At 35.7% G+C, this 27683-nt stretch overlaps 1 protein-coding gene across 9 annotated transcripts in view; it reads right to left on the bottom strand.

The window, feature by feature from the left end:
• The window catches only part of AGFG1 (ArfGAP with FG repeats 1), a 78506-nt gene that overhangs the window by 21637 nt on the left and 29186 nt on the right, over nt 1-27683 (bottom strand). For 7 of the 9 annotated variants that reach the window (XM_032400805.1, XM_032400788.1, XM_032400771.1 and 4 more), the window contains exons 3-6: nt 13275-13390; nt 9647-9809; nt 8459-8612; nt 760-879 (exon numbers count right to left, since the gene is read on the bottom strand). In XM_032400805.1, coding sequence (XP_032256696.1) covers nt 760-879; nt 8459-8612; nt 9647-9809; nt 13275-13390 — 553 coding nt within the window. The remainder of the gene's footprint in view (nt 1-759; nt 880-8458; nt 8613-9646; nt 9810-13274; nt 13391-27683) is intronic. The other 2 variants (XM_032400833.1, XM_032400823.1) reach the window with 1 other exon arrangement.

The following is a 27683-nucleotide window of genomic DNA, read 5'->3' on the forward strand; positions in this document are numbered from 1 at the left end:
GATGCCTACTTGACAACAGAACTTACTGTTGGAAGCCTGGAGAGGAAAAGCTGAAGTAAATTCACCAAAACTGCAGCTAGATGAAAGCATTCTAAATGCTGGACAGCCAGAAATTATGTAAATGATGGAATTTAAAGAAGAAAAAAAAAGAAAATTGAAAGAAAAGTCTTTAAGACAATACACAGAGTTAAAAGTTGAAAGAAAAATAATCAGCCAAAGATCTAAAGGAGGGTTCAATGAGATTCTGAAAACAATACAGTTTATGGGAGAGTACTCAATGCTTAAAGACCGATTCCTGCACAGAAAACTATTTCCAGTCCGATTAGAGTGACTGTTCAATGATCTCCTTTTGACTACCAGTATTTATCTTCTCAAGCTTGCTGCCCTGAAAATTACTTTTATTTGTATGGAAGCGATCCATCAGCTTCCTTTATTCAATGTGCTCTGTGAATTTAACAAATTTTTAGCACTGTAATGCTCCTGTGTATAAAGAAATTTAAGGAAGATTCATATGCAGGAAAAGGAAGAGAATAGGCACTGTGAATTAGACAACACACCAGAAAGTTAAAAAAAAAAACAAAAAAAACCCAGATGAACATAGAAAAAAAGATTTCAGGTTTCCCCAGAGCTTTATAAGGATAGAACTATTTGAAAATCAAATAATTATAGAATTTAAGTTTAGAATAATTTTTCAAACTATATCTAGAGAGTTTTGTGTTTCAAAGTAAACATTAAAGCATAATGCTGGAGAAGCTCTACCTGTAGTTTGGGGCTGAAAAGGAGAGTGACTCGCTGTGGGGAAACCTCCAAAATTACTCGAACCACTAGACTGTCCAAATGCATCAAAGTTTGCAAAATCTGCATTTGCAGAATTCTGAGCTGTAAATGGTAAGGAACAATATATGTTAATGAATATGAAAATTATAAATGAAAAATATGACAAATGAAATTTTATGAAAAGTTTCTGTCTCACAACTCACTTTAAAGAGAATTCATTTAGAAATCAAATCTTAAATCCTACCAGTGTTTATTTAACCCAGTTTCAAGCAATTCATTAAAAAGTATCCAAAAATTTCCCCCAAAACACTTTGTATAATGATAAATGTGTACACAGTACCCTTTGAATAACCTCAGGAATAGTACAGTAAAAGTGATTCTATTAAAGGACACTCTAAGAGCATTAAATACATGAGTTACAGTAAAGCAAACAGAGATGCAGGATATAGATTACATTCTGGAAAATTCAGATTTAAAATGGTAGTAAGTGATTCATCAGCTATGTGAATCTCAAATAATGATACAAAGAAGGTTAAATATTCTTTTTGGCTTTTTTCTAAGTTTACAACTATTTTACACCATGGCATATAAAAATGAAAAAATTGAATGTTTAACAACGACATGATTGTCAAATAAATCAAAGATATCCACATTCTGTTTAGAAGCCTGCCATTCTTCACACATACTAAAATTTGAGGAATGATGAAAACAGTAAAATTTATAACATTAGTGTACTTCAGACTCAGTGAAAAAGACCAACTGCTTTTTTCCCACAGATCATCAACATAAGAGCAAATTTTTAGGCTTCTCTAAACTTAAAATATGTAGCTAAGTAAAATAATTCAAAAGACTTTTTTTTAAAGGCTAAAACGGATGCTGAATAAACTTTTTATAGAGAATATGATGAGAAGTGGTTGGTATGCAGGAGAGGGAATGCTAAGTGGGAAGAATGAAAAGCATGCCCAAAAGATAAAGGTTAAATGCCATCAACATAGTAAAGGTCAGCCACTTTAAATCCTTTGCAGGCAATTTCACTTCAAGGAAGTTTTCATAAAGGAATAATCTTGTAAATGAATATGGCTACATCTAACAACTAAACAACATGTGTTTTATAATAATGAAAAAAATTAAAAAACTCAAATGGCCAGTAATGAGGGATCACTTAAATATATTATGAAACATCATACAAAGAAATATAAGGCAGCCATTTAAAAAAAAAAAACGCATAGAATACGTAGTCCTATTCAAAAATGCTTATGACAAAGTAAATAAGATAAACAGGTTAATAAATTCCAAATACATTTTCATTTGCCAATTTTGTTAGCATCGTATCACGGGCACAGAAAATCTGCATTTTCGTTAACAAAAGTAGTGAGTTTTCAGATTGGTATCATTTTCTCCTTTGCTTAAGTTTACTAAGCTTTTGCAATAAATATGTATTCTAATTTATACAAACCAAAAAAAGTTACTAAACAAGAAATTTTCTACTAACAAAGTAAAATATTATTCTAGGAAGATAATCAGGAAAACTTATAGCATTTTATGTAATTACTCTTTTGTGTCTATCTGAAAGGGTATGAGTGCAGCAGGGGGAAATGCACCTAAAGTAGACCTCCTTTTACTAGACACCTAAGCCACTTCCCTTCCTACGTCCTCACATCCAGCACTTCTGAGAGGTGGAAATGCTATGCTATATATACGTATCACTGCTCATACTTTGTTCTTGAACACCTTTTCTAAACACATTCGTCCAAGCTCTCAAACATTACACAGAGGTATCTAAATTAAAAGGCTGCTTATCATGTAACAAAATAAATTTTGTATTTTCTGGACACTCTGAAATCTTTTGTTATTATTTCTAATTAACATAATAAGATTCAATTTATCAGCTGAGATTTTACTTTCCCAAAAATAAACACAATGAAAGATATACTAATAAATAATTAAAGGATCAATATATTGAAAAATATTTTGAAAGAAATATCGACACAAGTTTAAATAATAAATATAAGTTTAAACCCAGTTACCATTTAGTATAATCAAATAAGTTTGTGAAAAGGGAATCCAAAATAATCAGAGAATTCCATCCTAACATAAAAACTGTACAGCCTTGGACAAGTCCCTCAATTGCTCAGGCTCTACCAGTTTTTTCACTAGCAAAACAAAAGGATTCACTAAATGACCTGTACTTGCAAATCCAGCAGTATGACTCTATAACTTATAAGACAACAGGAATAAATTTTTAAGAACTGTGGAATACTAGGCCCAGAAGAGGAAAATTCTACTAAAAGACAAAAGAAGTCGAATATTTAACATATAGATAATATATCAACCAAAAGCATAAAAGAATATGGTATAGGAAGTTCTCAAATTTAGAGTGGGTTATATTTCAAAAGACAAGTTCTAAGTTTCCTGAACAATTTACCTGTACATCTGTGAATAAATGAAATGCATCTATACATTGGAGAAAAAGGAATTAGGTCCCTAAGCTGGTTTATCACTTATAACCTCGAATATATGTGAATATGTAGTCTATAATAATACATACTCTATATTTAACTTACATTTAGACCATTATAGGGAAAATATATATTTTAACATGTTTCAAACATCATCAGGAAACAAATCAGTTCAACAATCCATTTTGTTAGTCAAGTCTATTTTATCACATTTGTAAACACTGGTGTTTTCCAACTGGAGCACCAGACACGTTAATCAAGTATCTATTCATTATAGCAAAGCAGGACTTTGTAATACTTCTTTCAGTTTTTATATGGAGACATTGTATCTACTCAGTGTCTTCAACAAATGGTTATAGTAACTTTTAAAAATTGATAAGTACTGTCGAATGACATTTTAGAAACCACAATTCTGGAAATTAAACACTAATAAATTCAATAATAACAAAAATTACTAATCTGGAACCTCAAGCAATCTCTATACAAAGAAATATAAACTGAACAGAATGTAACAAAACAGTAAAGATGCTTTTTAAATATAATCTTATCTCAAAAAGCACAAAGAAGTAATCTCAGTTTAAGACTTTAAGGCACTAAAGTTAATGAGCCTAAATCTCGCTGAGAATTGTCTTTCCTCTCCAGTGAGATAGGGTACTTATGAGAAAGGAAGATAAACGTAGAGACCAGAGACAGAAACTGACTGCCTTCATCAAATTCAGCTGAATTTGTTTCACCTACATATTTAAATTCTTTTTCATCAACCCCAACACTTAGAACACCGCACATTAAATAAACAAGCTTTCTTGCTTCTCTTAAAAGAAAATCAGTGTTATCTGGTAGTCCTGAGCCTGTATGTCCATGTGTCAACAGGGGATTAGAACATCCCCCTTTGCATGTGGTTCCTTCCACAATGCATTATATTACTCACTTGTGTTAACTGGGTGGCAAGACAATGAAGTTTAACATCCATCCCTAGTACAAGGTGTGACAAAAATCAATGACCGTTTATAGTTCATAGGTTTGTGATAGGTTTACTACCAACCAAGCAAAGTTAACTATTAAATTCTGTAGGTTAATTATGTTTCTAACTGAGTAAGTACCTCTGTAGAAGATGACTTTTCCTGAACACAGCAATAATCCCACCACTGATACACATCCTCACATACCACGTCAGCCAGGATGTTCAGAGGAAGGGTGAAGACGTTTGGCTTTTAAGCCATTAAATTATCTGAAAACATAACAGGTTTCCCTATAAAATAATGCTAACTAGATTGGCATATCGGAGTAATTATCATTTGCTATTAAAAGTTCCGTCATATCAATCTGTACATGAGAAAATTTTCACCTTAAAAGGTTTTTTAAGAGGTGCCTGGGTAACTCAGTTGGTTGGGCATCCAACTCTTAGGTTTTGGCTCAGGTCATGATCTCTTGGGAGACTCTGCTTGAGGATGCTCTCCCTGCCCCCCTCCACCTGCTGCATGCATGCTCGCTCACATGCCCTCTCTCTCTCTCTAATAAACAAATTAAAAAAAAAAAAAAAAAAAACCTTAAAAAAAAACACATGAAAATTTCAGGGTGCCAACTCAGCTATCAATGACTTTATATTTGTGGGCCATACGTGGAAAAATAAAAATTCAGGGTTCTTGTAAAGGCTAGGGGAAAAGACAGAATGGAAAAAGAGGAAATAAATGAATAATTTTATTAGCTTCTTCTTGTAGCATGTGTATATATTTTATTCTGGAATCAAATGGAGTTTTTTTTTTAAAAAAAGGTGATTTGAGTGTGCATTTGTAAATAAGAACTTTAGGCTGAAAAACTACTCCTCTTAGGCAACCTGACCCAACTGACATGGTTATTAAACTATATCCTCACAGACCCATCTTTCCTACCATTTCCATCACATGTGGAAAAGAGACAAAATAGTTAAGATCTACAATCTTCTAACAATCTGATAAAATTACAGGTTTCATTTCTTTCCTTTTTTCTTTAACATATTCTACAATTAAAAAAATGGCTATTATTTCCAAAGAGCATTTTAAAGGAGTTACTGATGCTATGAGTAAAATCATGGTACCAAGCAGCTTGTAGAGCTGCAATGACCTGTGTAACTATTTCTGGCTAACAAGGCTACCTGGAAGAATACAGCATTAATTCCCTGAACGGTGAATATTCACAAATTGCATTTAAAGACAAAAACATAAGGGAAACATGAAATAAGTCGCAAATTTACAAAAGAGCTTGGTAGTTACCAGTCACTTCAAATTATGTATCAGTAAGTGTAAAACTGAGATAAATGCAAACTATTCATGAATTACAGAAGGCTTACTCTATATTCTTTGATTCTTCAACTCCTTTTGCCAGCATTCAAAAGGAACAGGGGGCAACAGAAAGCTGGGGCTCCTCTTTGGTCACGGGAGACTGGCTACCCATCTGGAGGGTGAAGGGGAAAAAGTCTCCCCTGGTTTCCTGGGCTTTTCGCTGCACAGCTAACACAGAAGGGAAACCTATCACAGCCCCAACATCTTAAGCTTCCTGACTTCTTACCCTTCTCAGTACAATCTTTGCTGAAAAAGAGATCCTCTTCATCCTAGGATCCCTTTTTAAAGCAAACACACACACAAACTTATGTAAGTCACACCATAATTTCCTCCTGTAGCAGGCCCTTAGAAAATCCTTTCATTAATATTTATTTTTTTCTCATTAATATTTAAAAGAAAAAGTTCCTTTAATGCTTGCTAGAAAGAAATGTGGCTGAAGAGCAGCTTTTCCATAATTTTTCAAACTATCTTAAACAGTACATTTTGGGTGTGTATGTGTGTGTGTATATATATATATATGTATATATGTTACACTTTATACCATTATTATCCAACTATATAAGCCAGGTCATCAAATTAAAAAGACGAACAGTATCACAATCTCACAGGTGAGTAAAAGAAGGTAAAATAAGTTCTAAAATACAAACAGGAAATCAATTCTGTAAGTGCTAGTTTCTGCTATGCTCACAAAATAGTGAAATACAAGTTTTAGAAAGATAGTCGTGAATTTTTCCTGATTATATAAAGTTATGAAAATCAGTGACAAAGAAACAATAAAAAACATTAGCTAATACCCCATACAGTCATGCAAAAATATAAAGCAAAGTTTCAAATAATCAAATAAAAGGGCTACAAAATGACTAAATCAATTCTTAATTTTAGTGCTCCACATTCGGTTTGATGCTTACTCAACCATTCACAAATGCAGACAGGTAAATTTTCTGTTACATACACATCAAAGCTTACTGGCATCCAAAAGATTATTTCACACATATCTCTGATACATACAATGTAGGCTTTCAGACCGTTTACATCGGACCTTATTTTTCTTTTTTTTTTTTAATTTTATTATGCTATGTTAATCACCATACATTACATCATTAGTTTTGGAGGTAGTGTTCCATGATTCATTGTTTGTGTATAACACCCAGTGCTCCATGCAGTATGTGCCCTCCTCAATACCCATCACCAGGCTAACCCATCCTCCCACCCCCCTCCCCTCTAGAACCCTCAGTTTGTTTCTCAGAGTCCATAGTCTCTCATGGTTCGTCTCCCCCTCCGATTTCCACCCCCTTCATTTTTCCCTTCCTGCTATCTTCTTTTTTTTAACATATAATGTATTATTTGTTTCAGACCTTATTAAAAAAAGTAGAAGGAAGCATAAAGAAACAACTCTAAAGACTGACTCCATTCTCACTCCAAAGCCTATTTCTTCTCACCACATTATGCCATTTCACTGTCCATTATAATTATTTACTATTACAATTAGAAAGGCACAAATGACTTCATCTATACTTTAATAATCAATTTTTAAATATTACTTAGGTAACTGCAAGGTTTATATATTCATTTACAAAACAAAACTCCATAATTTCTAATTTCTGGTGAAGTACATTTAACTCTTTGTAACAAACATGGTAAGTCTGGGAATAAAAAAAGAAGTCATATCTTTTACAGCCAACCTGAAGATACTGCTACTCTAAAGATGGGATAATATGAACATCAATAAAGATAATAATAACAACAGATTTGAGATGTAGCAAATGTTAAATCTATGAATCCATAATGATATGAAACAAAAAACAGATCATTAAAATATGGTGGGGTTTCAACTCATTCTGATATGTGACTGGTCAGAATCAGTCATATATTAACTTTCCTATACAAATTATACCATTGGATAACCGAAGATTTTTGAAGAAATATTTCAGCTCATAAATGAAGGAATGATAAATTTAGAATATCAACATTTTGCATAATGGACCCAGGCACGGAGCATCAACAGCTCACATTACAAAAACAGAAACCATCAATAATACGTGCCTCTTAAACTGTAAGTAGCAGGTCTGCACCCCGCCAAAAGAATAACCTGTAACAGATCATGTATCTAGAACCAACTATCAATGTACAGAGAACACAGAGAGAGGAACCTGTCAAGGGACCCCACAGTGGTGCAATCAACAAATTCAGAGTAAAATCAACTACATACTCTACAGGACAAATAACCTGATTTCTTCAACAAAGAGGAGAAAATAGAGATGGAGGAAGAACCCACAGACTATGTGATATATCTCCCAAGTGCAGTGTGTACACCTTATTTGAATAAACTCTGTATGTGTTTGTCTGAACTGGAATGGAAAATTTGAATAGTGACTAATAAATAATAATAATTATTGTTATAATAATTATTATTATTATTAGTTAGGGAATGATAACACTACTGTGGTTATGTTTGTTCTTCTGTTTTATAGATACATATAAAATATTTAGGGATAAACAAATATATCTAAAATTGCTTCAAAATAATTAAGAGGAGCAATGTAAGGAATAGAATGACAAATGAAACCAGATTAGGCATAAGCAATGAGTACACAATGGTTCTATTATCTGGTCACTTCTGAATATTTGCAATTTTCCATATTAAAAGGGTGAAAAAATACATTAAAAAATCTTTCCCCATTTTTCTTTGGAAAGAGGTCATGTCAGTATCTGACATTAAGTATAATCTCTTCTGTGATTAAAAAAGCACCAGGGTTACATGGCTACGTATTACACGTCAACAGCTATGAGGGCCCACCCCTCAATAGAACACATTTACTGATATTTAAGTTTTAAAAAGAATGGATGTTTCTCAGTGCTATATATATGCGTCTGGCAAAAAGCTGTTGGGAAAAACACACGTACCTGCGTGACTGTTGAAATGTGCAAAGTTAGCAAAATTGGCTGTAGCTGTTGACTGAGGTGCTGGAGCAGCAAAGATGTCTGAGCCAAGATCACTTAAAAGGTCAAACTGCTTCTTTTCCTGCTGCTGCCCTTGAGAGCGACCTACAACTGGAGACTATAAACCACATATTAACTATAAAGAGCTTCTGGTCAGATGTGCTACATTTTTCTAATACTATTTCCAATCCACCAAGTTTAAAACATAGTTTTAAAGATTACATAATCTTTTATTTGTAGTTTTGAATACTTTGCGATTTTTTGAAAAGCACAAATTTTCAACATCTATTTCCAAATTATCTCTCAATTCTAAGTACAAAGGCAAAGGCAAAAAAATACTGTATTACAACAGTTGTTACACCTTCTAACACAAGGCAGACTTACTGCTAAGAGAGCAATGATAAGACTTTCACAAAACACATCCTTTACATGATGGGAAGAGTACAACATACTGACTTAACCCTTCTCTTTATTTTTGACTCAAACCTCTTGTGAAAACTGAGTAATTTTATCCAGATGCCCGAGTGCGCATTATTAAAAAGGGTAGGCTTTCATTCAAGTAGTACTCTGCCTCAGAACCATTCTTGTGTAGGGCAGACGTTGTAAAGCCAGACAGGAAAAAATTTGTCACAGCTCAGTCAATTGTAATAAAGTGCAGAAACACTAACTTTTTTACCAAGTTATGAAAAGACTTCAGTCTGTTTAGTTTTTTAAAATAAGGTATGTAATGCAAAGCCACCTGTATTTCGATGATAAACATGCTTCACAACCAGGCAGGGAGAAAATTCTACTGCTTAAGAAATTCCTTCTTGTAAAAGTCCATCACAGAGACTATACTGCTCTAACTCTGATGGTCCCCATACAGTCAGGTTTTACTAAATGTAAGTTATATGACAGCTAGCTATTAACAACATTCCTGTATACCTTTACAAACCTGTGGAGCATTCGAAGAAACTAATTTACATAGCAAAAGAGAACAAAAATATGCACCTCCCAACCACTTAACCAAGATTCTTTTAATGTATTATAAACCTTCAGGACAGAATGCTGCTGGCATATAGGTTTATGCTATTGTCTTAAAGAACTGTCAAATTCATGATGCTCACTATCCTCCTGAAGTAGAAGCCTCTACAAAGCCTTCAGACTACTCACCTGACTAGGCGTGCCCTTATTTAAGTGCAGTGCTGGTGCTGAATCTCCTAGGAGAGACTTCAGTGGTTTGACCTCAGGTGTGCTGCTTGTGCTACTGGCAGAGGACCCTGAAATAGATGCATGAACTGATGCCACCACTTTGGCTTGTTCTGGAGGGACATACCTAAAACATGAAAAATTAAGCAGGCAGTTACCTAAGAAAAATGTAGGGAATACTATGCTTAAAAATGATAAACTTAATTCTCATTTTTTTACGAGACTACTTCAACATTAATCTTATTTCAAAACCCTCTTAGAATTGATAGCTTAAGACTGCACTTAATTGAAATACTCAGAAAGGGTAATAAAGACTAACCACAAAACTTGTTTCAATTATTTACTTACAATTTTTCTAAGAAAATAAAATAACTTTTTTTTTTTTTTAGCAAAAGAGGACCTATAGTTAAGCATCATGATGAACAGTTAAAACTAATTTTTTAAAAACTAAACTATCATAAGATCATAAATAACATTTGGGAAGAGAGCGGAAGAATGGGAAAATATTTATTATATTACAGTTAACAGTCTAAAATATAAAAGTATATTACAAATCTAGGAGAATAAGATCAACAATGCAATTTTTAAATAAGCAGAAACAATTCACAAATGGAGACATAGAAATGAAAACACTTGTAACCTCATAAAAATGCAAATTAAAATTTCACATTTACTCCAAGCAAAATTTTATAAATTTTGTTATTTCCTACTAAAATATTATAAATAGGTATGCTCTGTGTCCCAGAAGTACAACTTCCAGAAACTTCTCCTTTGGGATTAATTGGTAAGTAACACAGATACATGGGCATGCATGTTATCACAGCTCTCTTTATAATTTCAAAAAATTAGCTACATATCAAACATTCATCAGGAGAAAAATACTTAAAGGGGTTATATGTTAACATTTGTATAACAGAATGCTACATAGCTACTCTTGTTCTAACACGGAAAGATGTCCCTAAGACTACAGGTCTTTCAGGTTTGATCTCAGTCATGTAAGTACAAGATTTACAGGAGGAAGAGAGTAAAGAAAGGAAAGAGAGGCAGTAAGAACATAATGCCCAAACACTGCCAATGCTAATCTCTAGGGCTGGGATCACGCGAGAGCTTTAGTTCTATTTCTAGGTTTTGTCCCCCTCTACCCTTCTCTCCACCCCCACCCCCCGTATCACATGGGGGAGTAGGAAAACACAGTGGTTAAGAGCACCTATATATTCTAGAGACAGAGTTCAAATCCCAGCTCTACCACTCAATAGCTATGAAACCTAGGGCAAACTACTTCACCCTTTGTGCCTCCAATTTTTCATCTATAAAATGGAGATATAGTTGCTAGGAGGTATAACTGAGTTAACATTTGTAAATACTTAGAACAGTTCCTGGTATAGGTATATTAGCTACTAAGTGTTAGCTCCTATCAAATTATATAATAATGACAAACAATACACTGCTTTCCCAGTAAATGGAACAGATGTGATATGAAAATGGAAACAGGAAGTTATGCTTTCCCATAATCTGGTATATTCACTGAGGATATCAAGTTTTATCAAAGGATAAAACCAGATAATACTATTTGGTTCAAAATATTCATCTGACTAAAAGTAAAGAAGCTAGGCTTGTGTAGCATAGAAGTGAGTTTGAAAACTGATCTAACAATTTCAAAACCCCTTCAGATCTAACACAACAATAACCTCAAGGTGTTAAGTACAGTGAGGATTTTTAGGGAGACTGCATTTAGATAGTGCTTATGTCATGTTAAAAACCCACTGCACTGCTCTCTCATTACATGTCCCAGGGATGCAGAAGTGTGAGTTTAAAATGCACAGGGCCTGGCCACTGTGGGTGGCCAGTGGGTCACTCCCTCTAGGTGCCCACCGTTCAAGTGTGTATTTGTATTATTCTTGTCATTACTACCCTGTTTCTCAGGAAGTAACATGAATTATAATTATTTGAGGTTTACAGTTATTTGGGTTATAGTCTGAATTACTAATTTTATAATTATTACCATCATAAATGCAAGAAGGGAATCAATGGTTTTAAATCTATTAAGTCTTACTCATGCACACTTTTCTTTTGCTAGTTGAAAAATAAACCATCTGAAATCCCAGCTAAATTCTATTCAAACTAACTTTCTGAGCTGGTAAAACTGTTGGGAAAATCAAAATTAGGCTATAGCTATGCAAGGAGAAAGGTCTAACTACAGGATACAAGATCTCGGAAATTAAGAGCTGAAATGATAGAAGGGTAATTTTACACTCCATTTTAAGAGAATCATTTATGCCACCATGTTTTTACTATTACTCCACCCTGAAAGATTTTCTTCTTTCTTCATCTAAAATTTTACTAGTATGGGGGTGCCTGAGTGGCTCAGTCGGTTAAGCGCCCAACTTCAGCTCAGGTCATGATCCCGGAGTCCCGGGATCAAGCCCTGCATCAGACTCCCTGCTCAGTGTGGAATCTGCTTCTCCCTCTGCCCCTCGCCTGGCTCTCATGCTCTCTCTCACTCTCTCTCAAATAAATAAATAAAATCTTTTAAAATTGTACTAGTATGTTTTTATCTCCCTTCATACTGAAGGCATCTAGTGCCGCTGAATGTAGCCCCTGGCTGTGACTAATCTTGCCTTGCAAAAAGTAGTCTCTTCTAGAAACAGTAAGAATCCAAAGTTCGTAGAGCACACAAATCAAAGCCACTTCTTTCTACTGTGCTCACTGAATACAAGTAGAGATATGTCACCCATGACCCACAGCAAGTACTCCCTCCTCAGGATCCCCAGGGTTAAAATACAGCTCCTCGGGAAAACAAGAAACCATTTACTTCCTCCTTATCTATTCCCCCTATTTGTGACTCTCTCCTTAATTTTCTTAACCCCCCAAGAAGGAAATATATACCACTGAATAAAGAGTCTTAGTAAACTGAATTAAATTGTGTTCATATAGCTAAAAATGACGACTCCAGAGTAGCTGAATATAGTTTTATAGATGTATTTCCTGCTCTGCTTTTTAAAGGGCTTTACTAGCCATATGTCCAACCTGTTTTAACTTCTTTTTAAAAATTAACATCTGATGGATTTAGTCAGGGGAGCATAAACGCTCCCTTCTTAACCAGGTAGTAAAATGATTTCTTGGGTGAGAAGTGAGGATATTTCAATCAAAGACTTACTGCAAAATGCAATTAAGTGGATGGATTACTACACAAGAGCTTTAGCATAGTGCTTAGTATATAAAAGATGCCAAATACTTGCTAAACGAATGACGATTTTAAAGAAAGAGGCTGTATAAAACTAGAATGTCTTGAGAAGCTAATAGGACTACAGAAGGATTAGAAGGAAGGATCCCTAACTTTCCAAAAAAGGGTAGGAGGCCTGGGATTAAGGAACAAGCTGCTGCTAAACACAGGTGACTTAAGTAGAAGTCAAGGCTTTTAGAAACCAAATCCAATAAAATGCCAGAATATAATGAGGATCTATCTACCTACATACCTATTTCCTTATTTCCTATCTACCTATTTCCTTCCTTCCTTCCTTTTCAGATTCATCTTACCCATAATTAATGTGAGTTTGGGAGCCTTTGCTCTAAATACAAACTATTCACTCACCATCTTTTCTTTTCATACTTTTCTTGTAGGAACTCTTTCACTTTTTGTGGATCCCTGAAGTCTGGAATTGCTGAAGATCTATCATCAAATAATCCTAGCCAAATCTGTTTACAGACCTTTGGAAAGAATTAAAAAAACAAAAGTGTTAATTTCAACATCTTAACTTAATGAAATTTTAAGGGAAAATTAGGATTCTTTCAAAAAGCTAACCTACTTAATACCACTCCTTTCAATGAGAATATTCACCACAAAGAAAAATGAAGAAGCAACGAATGAAGTAAATTTTATATATTCCAGTCTGCAATAAAATCTTAGCAACATCATTATAAAAAATAACACCTTACAGGGAAACAATTAATGAAATGGGATTTGAGGGGATTTGGGACTTTTTGGTCTTGAAATGACCATAAACTGTAAGCCCTGAACTAAGTCGTATACTTTTATAAACCTCAGTTCCTTCATCCATAAAACAGAGGAATTAGACCAACAGCAATTTCATGGATCTTTGACAGATTTAAAAATCAACCAAAAAAGCGGCGCCTGGCTGGTTTTAGTCAGTAGAGCATGTGATTCTTTCTTTTAAAAAAAGATTTATCTATTTACTTATTTGAAAAAGAGCACGCACACTTGTGCATGAACGGGGGGGGGTGTGGGGGGGCCAGCAGCAGCAGAGGGAGAGGGAGAAAAGAGTCTTAAGCAGACTCTGCATTGAGCATGGAGCCAGAAACAAGGCTCAATCCCAGGACCCTGAGATCACGACATGAGCCGAAACCAAGAGTCAGACGCTTAACCGACTTACGCCACCCAGGTGCCTCTAGAGCATGTGACTCTTGACCTCAGGGTCATGAGTTAAAGCCCATGTTGGATGCAGAGATTAATTAAAAAAAAAAAAAAAAAAAAAGAATACTAGAATCATAAATAATTTGAGCTTAAAGTATAATAACAGTAACAAAAATACAAGGCAGATACAACTCTAGCTTTATAATCACCTCCTAAGCTTTCTTACCCCTAATGGCTAAAAAGTAAGAATCTAAGATATTTAACTTTTTAGAAAAATTACAGAAATGAAATGATGCAGAACTCAGAACACAAAGAGCAGAGAAATATAAAGAAAAAACTGATAAGGTGGACTTCAAAATTTACAACTCTTGCTCTTCAAAAAAACTTAAAAGAAAAAATGAAAAGGCAAGCCACCAACTGATAAAAAGTACTGGCAAAATGTGTTAAGAACCTAAAAGAACGTAAATCCAAAACACATTTAAAAATTTCTAAAACTCAACTATAAAAAACTTGTAAGAGTGGGCAGAGAAGTTGAACAGACACTTCACTAAAGACATATACATCACAAATAAGCAGCCCCAAATCACCAGTCATGCAGAAAATAAAAACGACACCAAGACTCCACTACATAGAAACCCATAGATACCACTAGATGGCTAAAAATAAAAAGATTAACCATATCATGTGTTGGTAACAATGTGGAACAATTGGAACTCTCAAAAATGTTAAAATGGTACAACCACTTTGGAAGACTGTTGACGATTTCTTAAAAGTTAAATATATACCTACCAGATGACTCAGCCATCCCACTTCTAAGTATTTACCCAACAAAAATAAAAAACACATGTCCACACTCAGATTTGTATACAATGTTCACAGCGGCTTTACAGATAATAACTCCAAAGTGGAAACAACCCAAAATGTTCATCAACAGGTTGAATGATCTATTCTGGAGTATCCAAGTCGGATACTATTCAGCAATTAAAAGGAATAAATTATTGATACAGGAAACTACATGAATAAACCTCAAGATAATTATGCTGACTGAGAAGCCAGACCCCCCTCTAAAGTACATACTGTATGATTCCATTCATTTATATTTTAGGAAATATAAACGTATCTATAATGACAGAAAGCAGATCAGCAGATACATTACAAATGGGCACAAAAAACTCTTCGGGATAATGAAAATGTATGTTGTCTTGTCACTATAGTGATGGTTTCACATATATAAAAATTCATCAAAATTGTATAGTTTAAATAAGCACGTTATTGTAATTACTTATTCTTCAGTAAAGCTATAAGAAACTAGTCCACAAGTTTCCAAAATTATATTGTTTTAAAAAATAACCAATTATTACACTGTGAAAAGAACAGTATCTAGCTTCAAAAAGCCCGACAAAGATTTGAGGAATCAGGATGAGAAGCAGCAGCACACCTCTCAATCCTCCCCTGCTCACTGAAGTGGGTAAGGGAGAAAGAGGAACCAGAAAAAGGACTCACCCTTCTCCTCTTTCTGGCCCCAAGCATGTTTCAGGACAACTTTTCTTGTGGTTCCCTCCTACTCCAGGCGCAGCACAGACACTATACCATCATTAAGGCAGTAGAGCTGACACACACAAGTTTTGGCTAAGGCACAATCTCATTATAAAAATTTTCAGTGGCAAAGCCCAAGAAGCGCAGACACCCAGAAATGGTGATGCAACTTACTGCCTGAAATACTATCAACCCTGTAGAGGGCCAGTTTCTCCAAAAACTATTTAACAATTTAAAAGGAACCACATGGGACTCTCCTTAGTCAGAAACCTGACTAATGATTCTCCAAAAATGTAATTTTTGAAAGATGCTGTGGCTTTACAATTACATTTATAAAGGGGGGATTAGAAGTTTCTAATTCTTCTATCTTAAAAATTCCCAAATGAGAAAACAAGAGACATGGTAATCATTTGCCCAAGGCCAAAGAATTATTAACTGTAACTGACACAATTAGTTTAGGACACTTTATGACATTTAGTCTTTACATTCCAAAAATCCCCATTAACTACCATACACAATTTTTTAAACGACAAATAGTGAATAAATAACAAATACACAAATAAAAAGAAGATGGGCTGAAGAGAGATCATTAAATTCCTGTCTTGGCACTCATCATGGTAATACGAAGCAAAGATGCCGTACTTGATGGTCAACTTGACAGACAGCTGGCTTAGCAGCCTGTAGGCCCTGCCACTCAAAATTATGAACTGCTGCGGTGCTGCTCCGGCTCGCTGACTGGGAAAACCATTAAAACTGGCTGCTTTGGTCCACTACAAATTCATGCTATCTCACTATCAAAGCCCCTTGATATTGGTCAGTTCTTATTTCTGACTATGTTACCCCACAACAACTATTTTCTATATTGCTCAAAATCCTGAGTGAATTACTAATACAGTAAGCAGTACCGAGGCCTGTGGTCATGAGTATTAAAATGAAACCAGTCATAAAAGTTGTATGTTTCCCTCCAGCCTCATCTGGTTATTTAGGTACAAAGTAGTCAAGTGTTGGCTTTAATCAAGGTAAAATACAACAGAAGTTAAAAAGGAGTGGTTATAACAGACCATGGAATCTAAAGTGAGAAAAACAAAGATATGATGAGGATGTTAGACAACAAAGAAGGTTAGGTTCAGGTTGTAATAAAGTTGCTGGGAGTTAGAAATTAGAGGGAATGAGCTGGGAAGAAAGAAGTGGGGGTGCTCAGAGAACAGGATGTATGAACGTGAACTCTGAGAGGTGATTCAGTTATCGATAAATAAAAAGTCTAAAATAAGATGCAAGATTATAGGAGGTTAAGAGGTCAAGGAATTCAGGCGGCCAAATTATCTATTATTATGATAATCATGTGGATTATCCATGCAGATACTGAGATTGGCAGAAATGATTAACACCAGTAGAAAAAAGACATTATGTAAGGAGCTAAAATCGATAATGAATGAGGGGCCTCACAGGTATGACTGCAACAAGAAGCCACAGCAGTTGATAAAATCTACTTGCACAAGAAACATGCGGCTGGGGGCCCAGAAACACCACTGGGCAGCAAGAATGAGACTGAAAAGCCAACACCTGAAAGAGCTGCACTCATGATGTAATTAGTTTTGATAATCTCTTTGAGGGAGGTGGATAATCAGTTCTAATTATAGAATAATGTGATGGCTAGGGTAGTTCAGAGCCTAGACTAGGGAATCAGACAGCCTGAATTTGAATTCCAACTTGGTTTAGTAATAGAATCTGCTTCACAGGGATGGTGGAAGGGTTAAATGAGTTAATAGGAGTTTTCTACTCTGGAACAGGCATATATGTGAACTTTAACTAGTATTAGTTATTATTACTTTCAGAGGTGGGTTATGGAATAGTAAAGTGAGCAAGGGCTGGGAAGTAGAGGTCTCCTCAGGAACACCGGAAACTATGAGTCTCCCTTCTTTCCTGCTACAGACAGAAGCAAAGTTGTCTTGATAATCTCCCTCCTCCAAACTTTTTTTTTTTTTTTTAAAGATTTTATTTATTTATTTGACAGAGAGAGACACAGCGAGAGAGGGAACACAAGCAGGAGGAGTGGGAGAGGGAGAGGGAGAAGCAGGCTTCCCGCGGAGCAGGGAGCCCGATGCGGGGCTCGATCCCAGGACGCTGGGATCGTGACCTGAGCCGAAGGCAGATGCTTAACGACTGAGCCACCCAGGCGCCCCCAAACTTTTTTTTTTTTTAAACATTTTATTTATTTGACAGAGACAGACACAGGGAGAGAGGAAACACAAGCAGGGGGAGTGGGTGAGGGAGAAGCAGACCTCCCGCTGAGCAGGGAGCCCCATGCAGGACTCAATCCCAGAACCCTGAGATCATGACCTGAGCTGAAGGCAGACACTTAACCAACTGAGCCACCCAGGTGCCCCTTCTCCTCCAAACTTCTATAGCACTTTGTACCTCTCACATGAGATTCATTACCAACTGCCTCATATTCAAATTACTGCACCCGTCTCGTGTACTTTTGAATTCCCCACAATGCTTAAAAAGATGGGTTGTGCCATAGTGTGTGTTCAATAAACATAACAATAATGCTCAAAACCACACATCATTTATTTTAAAATAAATTACATATCAGCCAACAGAATAAACCCATGAAATTGTCAGGATAATTTTCTCCTTATTCTAGTGCTAATCCACTTTAGAATTGCAATCATAACAGTCACTGACAGAACCTAAAACATTTTAAAGCAAATTTATCAGTCAGGGTTGCCACAGAAAACAGGTGGCATACTCAATTTGGGAAATTTGAAAAAAGTTTAATAGACTATTTACAAAGCACAGAGGCTGTAAGGAAATCACATGAGTATAGTTCCCTGCATTAGTAAGAGCAGGGCCCAACCCTACCCATCGGCAGTGAAAGGAGGAAGAGAGAAAGATGTCAGTAACCTTAAAAGGAAGAGGGCTACTTAATAGGAGTTTGATCTTCAATGGAAGGATGCAGAAAGGATACAAGAAATCCCACAGGGAAGAAGAAAGTAAGTATTTTAACCTCTCCCTCTTTCCTTTCTTTAATCTGCTGACAATGTTCCCCATCAGCTAAACCCAACTGGAAGCCAGGAATCAAGAAAGCCCATCTGTGTATCCAGATAAACCAGCTGCCTGGAGCCAGGGCAGGGTAAAGAACAAAGCTAGAAAGGCAGATGGAAGCTCTCCAGCACAGTACCCAAACCACGATAATAAATATATGCAGTGCAAGCAATTTAACAAACTAAATTACGGACACCAGAGATAGGAAACATCCATACTAATTCTCAATTACTCCTATAAAAAAGGAAAGGTAAGAAAACAGTGCTGCACCAGGCTTGAGAAGGAAAATAGCTAAGGGCAGAGATTACAGCTTTATGATCCCCTCATGGGACAGCAAAACAGAGCAGAAATGTGTGTGAGAGGGAATTTACCTTTATTCTGACAAACTCTTATTTTCACAAAGAGGATGCAAAGAATAAACATTGTGACTAGCCTGTTTGCAACCTCTAGGTAAAAGATAAAAAATAAGGAAAGGACAGAAAGATGCTCTGGAATTAGAGAATCTTTTTTCATTAATCCAATCTATATACATCCAACTAGACTTTTTTGTCTTTTCACTCCTTAGTGGAGAAATGGAGGATTATTGACTCCATGTAAGACATAATTACAGCATTTGATAATATTGCCCATAAAATACAGAAACAAGTAATAAGAGACTTAAAGAAATAAAAAATTCACGAACAAGTAACTAATATCCACTCTAAGAACACAGAAAAACTGAACAGAAATAAATATTAACAAACAGGAAATACCATTAGAAGCTCTCAAGAGAGATACCATGTATCATCAATATATTATTTTACCCTAAAAAGAAGAAAAATCAGTTTTTTGCCTTAATTTGCCCTAAAAATCCAAAATCAGAAAAATATCGCAAATACATGTCATGACTCAAGTTAAATACTGGAAAAATAAGTACATTATTAACATTTCCTATACCCATCCAACCTACATTAGCATGACTATGCTAATATTTCTAGTCTGGAAGGTATTTCTCCATGATAGCCTATCTAAAGGATATATATTAATTAATAATACTTAGAGAAACAAAGACACTATTCATAAGACTTACGCAAGAGAAACGGTTCTCCATGTATGTATCTTTTTAGGAATATATGGTATATTCCATCTTAAAATTTGGTTTTAAAAAATGTGAAAGAATTAGAACATATGCAACTGATTCACTGAAGAGGCACTCACAAACTTTATGTGCAGATAACTAAGAGACCAGAGCCTGGTGAACCAGACACATAAATGGATATATGAGGGAACAAGACTTATATCAAATCCAATTTATTTAATCTCAGGTTTTTCTTTTTTTAATTTAAGCACTAACTACCTTATAATGGCTTCCTTAACATAAAAATCAAATTCTTCACCAATTTAGGCTCCAAAGGAGCCAACCCCTGATTAACTCTACAGACTCCTCTTCTACCCTCACTCTTTCTAGCCACACAGGCCTCCTCAGAAAAGTCTTCCCTGAACACACAATCCAAAGGGGGCAACATCCCCCACACCAAACCTCATATACACATTACTACAACATATTACTTACTTTCACCCCCTTTATCTCACAGCTTCTAAATGTAAATTTCATGAGGCAGAGGGCAGAGATTACCTTCTCTCTGAATCACCACTATTTGTATTTTCAGTGTCTGACACATAAGAGACACGAAATAAATAACCTAGTGCATGAGTGAAAGCAACTTCCTATCAGCATTGAAGCATTTGCGCTGCAGAAATTGTTTTCCCTTTGTTCCACCTAAAATATACATGCTGACCTAGAACATTTAGCTTACCAACTTACTCATGCAGAAGTAATAAATTCACTGATCCAAATTCTCATTCTATATAGACCAGAGGTTAGCAAATTAAACCTCACAGGCTAAATCTGGCCTATGGTCTGTGTTAGGCAGCTACAGTTTCATTGGAACACAGCCACGTGCACTTGTTTATCTACTGTCTATGCTGCTTTGTTGGGTAGCTACAACAGAGACCATATGGTCCACAAAACCTAATACGTACTATCTGACCCCTTACAGAAAAGGTCTGCCAGCCCCGACTTAACCTGCAAGTATGGACTTACTAGGATACCATCCCAGCATCCAAAAATAGTAACAATTTAAATAGGATAATAAATAAAAGCCTATTTTAGAGGCAGGTCTTATACTGTGCATGGGGAGTAACAGATGAAACTAAAATGAAAGAAACCTTTCCTTGGAGGGAGAACTTTCCAAGAATGAGGACTATCTAAGGGCCAATTTATTCCCTAGAGAATAAAGGAGAAAAAGTACCAGAGTAAGTTTCACGTGAGGATTAACAGGTATTTAACACTTGTTTTCTAAGTAACTGATGAGTATAAAGAATAGAAAAAAGCAGGAAATATTTAGAACACCAGAAAGAAATTAAACACAGTGGAAACCGCAGCAAAACTTACTTACAAATATCTATGTCTGTGAAGGAGACCAGCTTTAATTCAGAAATCTACCATGGCCACTTAGTAAAAGGCAGTACACAATACACAGCACATTCCCATGGCGGATTTCATTTAAAATCTCTAATGTCAGATAGTGTTTCAGATAGGTTTCGAAGAACAAAAACCCAGCCACAACACTGTGTTCAGATAAAACAAGTTCACAGGAAGCATACAGCAGAACTTCAAGAAAACATAAACCTTATGGGAACCTGTAAAGAGAAAGCCATCTGGGACTAGGTAGTCTGAGTATCTGTTTCCAAAGCCCCTCTCCACACTTGTCCCACCAAACAGAGTTTATCACCTCTGATTCTCACAGTATCTCTATAAAGTCACTGCTCTTATCTTAGTACATGATTTTCTTTCCTGTTTACTTGTTAAGACTGCACATGGCCCAAGTACATACTGTCTTTTTGGTTTAAGTGATTCATCATTTGAATCTAGCCTCTGTGAACCTCAATTCAATTTCTTAAAAGAGGGAGGATCTGGTTAGTCACTGGCCCCCAGGGTTAGCTGTCCATTCCTGGTCCAATAAACTGTGTGTTTGTGTCTTTATTTTGTGGTTTTCCCAAGACAGGGAGAGTGAGTCTTCCCCCTTTCTTCCATCAGCAAGGAGCATGAGCATGGTAAGGATTCCCCAACCCAAAATACATGTTGATTCATGAATGTGCTTTGCAAATTACAGAAAGCTTTATAAATGTAAAATTTACTACTTTAGTGAAGTCACATTAGTGTGGAGAAAGATTATCAACTGCCCCGCTTTCTCAAACTAAGATGACATATGTAAATTACCCTGTATGGCTGTATGGGTAACGAAACAATTGGTCTTTTAATTTTGTACGCTATGTCTTTAAAAAGCTTCCTGGTGGGCGCCTGGGTGGCTCAGTTGGTTAAGCGACTGCCTTCGGCTCAGGTCATGATCCTGGAGTCCCAGGATCGAGTCCCGCATCGGGCTCCCTGCTCGACAGGGAGTCTGCTTCTCCCTCTGACCCTCCTCCCTCTCATGCTCTTTGTCTCTCATTCTCTCTCTCTCAAATAAATAAATAAAATCTAAAAATAAATAAATAAATAAATAAATAAATAAATAAAAAGCTTCCTGGTTTTAGCTAGTTAAATTTATCAATATTTACTTTGTGATTTTTCCATTGCTTTTAGTATATAAAGTCCTTACACATTTAAATGTTAAACAGTCAGCTATATTTTCTATTAATTTTTATGGTAATCGCTTGTGGTGTTTTTTGTCTACCCCAAACGTATACAACCTTAAACACTACAATTTAGTCTGTTTTTTAGCCACAAAATAATTTGTTTTACAGAAAAGTTGCAAGTGTAGTAGAAAAGAATTCCCATATACCCCTTACCCAAAGTCTCTAATGTTAACATTTACTTTACCATTTTCTCTTGAGACAAAATTTTTTCTGAACCATTTAGATATGAACTTTCTCTTCCTAAATGTGTATCTCCTAAAAACAGGGACATTCTTTTATATAACCATAAGCAAAATTATCAAAATCAGGAAATAAACATTTTTTTTTATTATTATCTAATCCACAGACTAGCCAATTATCTTAATAATGTCCTTTATAGCAAAAGGAAAACGATCACCCGGTACAGAATCCATAACCGTCTTGTTGCCTTTAATCTGGAACAGTTCCTTCGTGAATAGTTCCTTCATGTGTCCTTGACATCTTTGAAGAGTACAGCTAGTTATTTTGTAGTATGTTCCTTTATTTTGGTTTTCTCAAAATAAAATTTTTGTCATGCACGTAAACCATGCTGTATCCTTCTCAGTGCATTATATCAGGAGACACATGATGTCAACTTGTCCCATTCCTGGGTGATGTTAAGTGACATATGCCATATTTCTCCACAATAAAGTCACAATTTTTCTCTTTGGGATTAAAAAATATCTTGTAGGGAGACACTCTGAGACATTTTCTATATTTTTATCGTTTTTGTGCTTTTAAATTGTAACTTTAAATACTTCTGGAGACGCCTGGGTGGCTCAGTCGGTTAAGCACCTGCCTTCAGCTCAGGTCATGATCCCAGGGTCCTGGGATCGAGTCCCAAGTCCTGCATCAGGCTCCTTGCTCAGCAGGGAGCCTGCTTCTCCCTGCCGCTCCCCCTCCTTGTGCTCTCTCTCTCTGATAAATAAATAAAATCTTTAAAAAAAATTTAAAATTAAAAATAAAATACTTCTGAAATTTATTTTGGTATACTATGTCAGTTAACATTCTGACTTTCCCTTTACTGAATAACCAATTCCTTCCACACTGAACTGCTGAAATTCATTTATTTTATGAAAACTTCATATACCTAATATATATAAAGATTATAGCGTATCTCAGGATCTAGTCTACAGATCTGTGCCTATTCTAGTTTCAGACTATTGTAGTTGCCACACATTTATATTGCAAATTATTGCCTATAAACACAGATATATTTAGTATCCGAGTAGAGCCAATCTTATTTCCTCTTTGGTTTACAATTTCTTCCTAGTTAATTTTACTTCTTCGTTTTTTTGGATGAAGTTCAGAATCACCATCTAAAAAAGAGAACAAAATTCACACCAGTGTTTTGGTTCCAATCATTCTACACTTAATTTGTGAACCTCTTAAAGCACAGCATTCTCATTTCCAAAGACAGTTAAGAATCTTATATGCAAAACTGCCAAGAAGGAAAAATTAACCAAAGGTTTTAGTTTCTCTCTCTCCACAGAGAGTTTTCAATTTTTACATTTTCCAGAATGTAACTAATAACAGGGAGCAAAGGAGCAGAATGGGCAAGTTAACCTAATCATATTTCCTTTAGAACTGAATATTAAGAACACTTTTATTTATTTGTCATGATATGAAAAGAAGAACTGTTCGTGAATTATCAATGGTTTAAAGATAGCATCAATACCAGCGAACCACCGCTAACAAGAACATTACTCATTCAATGTTTAACTCAATCTATAAGGTTCAATGATAATAATCGATTTGTACTGACATTTCTATTGTCTGGTTGGCCTGGTGACTAAAGGCATGCATTTACCAGACAGCTGACTGAAGCTGGGAATGTAGTCTTTGGCTGAGGAATAGAGAGACTAACTGGCCCAAATGCAAAACAAGCCTCTGAAGTAAACCTGATTTGTACCATATTCTATGTAAATTAATTATCTGGAGAAGAAACATTTCATTTTCTTTGAACATTTGAGAATACATGGCTGACTCACAGGTTAATAAAAAAGAAAAAAAAAAAAAAAGGAGAAGGAATATTCAGGCAAAGCTCTTCTAAGCAGACATGAGGGTTGCAGAAGAGTTGAGTTTTAAGTAGGTTTCCAAAACAGATTATCTCCATGTCCAAAGGGGAGAATTTGAGCATCAATTGGAATAACTATAACAGACTGAAACACATCAAATAATTTCATAACGATATTTAAAAAAAAACACACACCTAGTTGGTCACTGTTGGAAGATGCTATGGAGCTAACTCATTTTGGAAACAGTTAAACATGGAGAACCATAAATAGCTTTATGTGCACTATACCTGATATGTATGAGAAGTAGTTTTGATGTACTTAAAAAAGAATAATAAAAGTATTGTATGTTAATGTAGATGACTTTTATGTATGAAAATAGCTATATTTTCTAAAACTAAAAACGTTAGTGAAAAAAGTGGCACTGTTCTACATCTTTTTTTTTTTTTAATGTTTTAATTATTTATTCATGAGAGTCAGAGAGAGAGACAGAGAAAGGCAGCAGCAGAGGGAGAAGCAGGCTCCCCACCTAGCAGGGAGCCCGATGTGGGACTCAATCCCAGGACCCCGGGATCGTGACCTGAGCCGAAGGCCGACGCTTAACCATCTGAGCCACCCAGGGGCCCCTGTTTTACATCTGTGCAAATTTCATTAATACCAGATTGAACAGTAGACAGCTGATTTCTCATCTGCTTCTGCATCTTTATGTTACATAGCTTCTGGAAAACTCTCCTGTATACTCATGAGAATGAAAGTAAAAATAGCAAATCAAGTCTTCATTATTAAAAATTTTTGACTTTACAGAATCCCTGAAAAGGTCTCAAGGATCCCCAACAGGTCCCCAGACTGCACTTGGAAAACTGCTAAGTTAGAAATCACCACTTTGAGCCCAAATATTTAACTGTTTTCAAAATGAGTTAATGGATGTAGGAAGAGAGAACTGCAATAAGAGCTGCTAACATACCCCCCCACCAATGTCTACCATGCACGAACACACCACCCGACGACCTATAAAACACTGGGTCTTCCCCCTCTCCAAATTAAACATGAATCTTAAGAAGCTACTAGATCCAACTACCAATTTACAGGTAACTATGATGACAGAGGAACAATGACACTACGACATGGAAAGAATCAGCAAAATCCAGACATTGGAAACTACTGAACAAAGGGAGAAAGGAGAAGCAAGAAGGAGAGGAGAAAGGGAGGGGAGATGGAAGAAGGAGAGAGAATAGGAGTAAATATTACTTACTTACACAAACTTATAGAAAAAAAAAAAGATTTAAAAGGCAAGTAAGGCAGTTTTCACTTCCAGTAATGTCAGAATAGCTCATATTAACACCCAACTCTCCAGCAGATGAGAACTATAAACTGCGCAAACAGTAAAAACTATCAGAAGACACTAAAGAGCAACCACAGCGAACAGAAACTGGAGAGGAAACTAGGTATTTTCTGTTTTTTTTTTTTTTTTAAAGATCATCACTAGAAAGCAGGACCCAGTCAGTGCCAAGCAGAGTTGGTCAAACTCGAACAGAAATCCACAAATCTTAAAAAGGAGATCCCTGCAACCATAATAATTGGAAAGTGAAGGGCAAATCCAGGAAGGGAGAGAATCAGAGAATAGGAGCCACAAAACCTGCAGAACAACTCTGCCCAGATCTCTGGCTCACCTTTAAGGTAGGCATGTATGGGGCTGACTCCAAGCAATTAGAGACTAAAAAAAACTGAGCATAGATTTTAACTGGTATCCTCATGATAAGCAGAGTTTGCTAAAGTAAAAAATGAACAAAAGAAACAAAACCAATACCTTTAAGGGACAAAACAGAATCCAGAGGCTCTACAACCTACCATTTCCAATATTCTGGATATAATCCAAAATCACTAGATATACAAAGAAACAGCAAAGTGTGACCTACAATCAAAAGAAAAGCAATCAGTAGAGACACATCTGATATGATGATGACTTTTGAATTAGCAATGATTTAAAGCAGCTAGTATCCCCATATGCAAGAGCATACAATGAATAAAACTTTGAAATCTCAGCAGAGAAATAAAAACCATAAAAAAGAACCAAATGTAAATTCTAGAACTGAAAAATATCAAATTAACTCCAAACAAAAAAACTAGAGTATGGAGAGAACAGAAGAGTCAGATGGGGAAGAACAGAAATTATCCAATCTGATGACGAGATCAGAGCTGAAAAAAGTAATTAAGTAAACCTGAACACATAATTTAACAGAAATCTGAAGAATGAAAGATTGAGAAAAAAAATTAACAGAGCTTCAGGGACCTGTGGGACAATATCAAAATGTATAACGTATTTGCAGGTGAAGTCTCAATTTTAAAATAATTTGGGGGGTGCCTAGGTGGCTCAAATGGTTAAGCGTCTGCCTTTGGCTCGGGTCATGATCTCCAGGTCCTGGGATCGAGCCCTAGGTCAGGCTCCCTGCTCAGCGGAGAGTCTGCTTCTCTCTCTCCCACTGCCTCTCCCCTCCACTCGTGGTCTCTCTCTCTAGTGAATAAATAAAATCTTCAAATATAAATAAATAAAATAATCTTGAAGACAAATTCACAGATTCACAAAGCTCAGCAAACACCATGAGTATAAACACACACACACATATACTTGCAAAGCATGCATAGGTACATCATAGTCATACTTTAGAAAACAAAGATAAAGAGCTTCAAAATGGCCTATCGCTATAGAGCAACAACAATAAAAATATCAAGTAATATACTCTTTTCAAAGAAGAAAAGAGGATTACCAAAGATAAACAGAGACTGTGTAATAGACGAACCATGAGAGACGATGGACTCTGAAAAACAAACTGAGGGTTCTAGAGGGGAGGGCGGGGGAGGATGGGTTAGCCTGGTGATGGGTATTAAAGAGGGCACGTTCTGCATGGAGCACTGGGTGTTATGCACAAACAATGAATCATGGAACACTACATCTAAAACTAATGATGTAATGTATGGGGATTAACATAACAATAAAAAAATTTTAAAAAAAAAGAGACTGTGTAATGACAGAATGATACCTTTATCAAGACAACACAGTAATAATAAATATGTTGGCCCCTAACAAGTTTCAAAATAAATGAAGCAAACAGTAAAATAGGGGAAAATATACAAACCCACAATCATTTGTTAACTGCTCAATCAGTAACTGATAAATTACCTAGACAAAATCAGTAAAGCAGACCTACAAGAGCTGAACAGCACTATCAATCACAAACCTATAACTGACATTTATAGAACACTATACCCAACAACTTCAGAAACACATTCTTTTCAAGTGCATATAATACGTTCACCAAGACAGACTATATGTGCT

Source organism: Phoca vitulina, unplaced genomic scaffold (genome assembly GCF_004348235.1).
Source record: "Phoca vitulina isolate PV1807 unplaced genomic scaffold, GSC_HSeal_1.0 scaffold1, whole genome shotgun sequence".
NCBI lineage: Eukaryota > Metazoa > Chordata > Mammalia > Carnivora > Phocidae > Phoca > Phoca vitulina.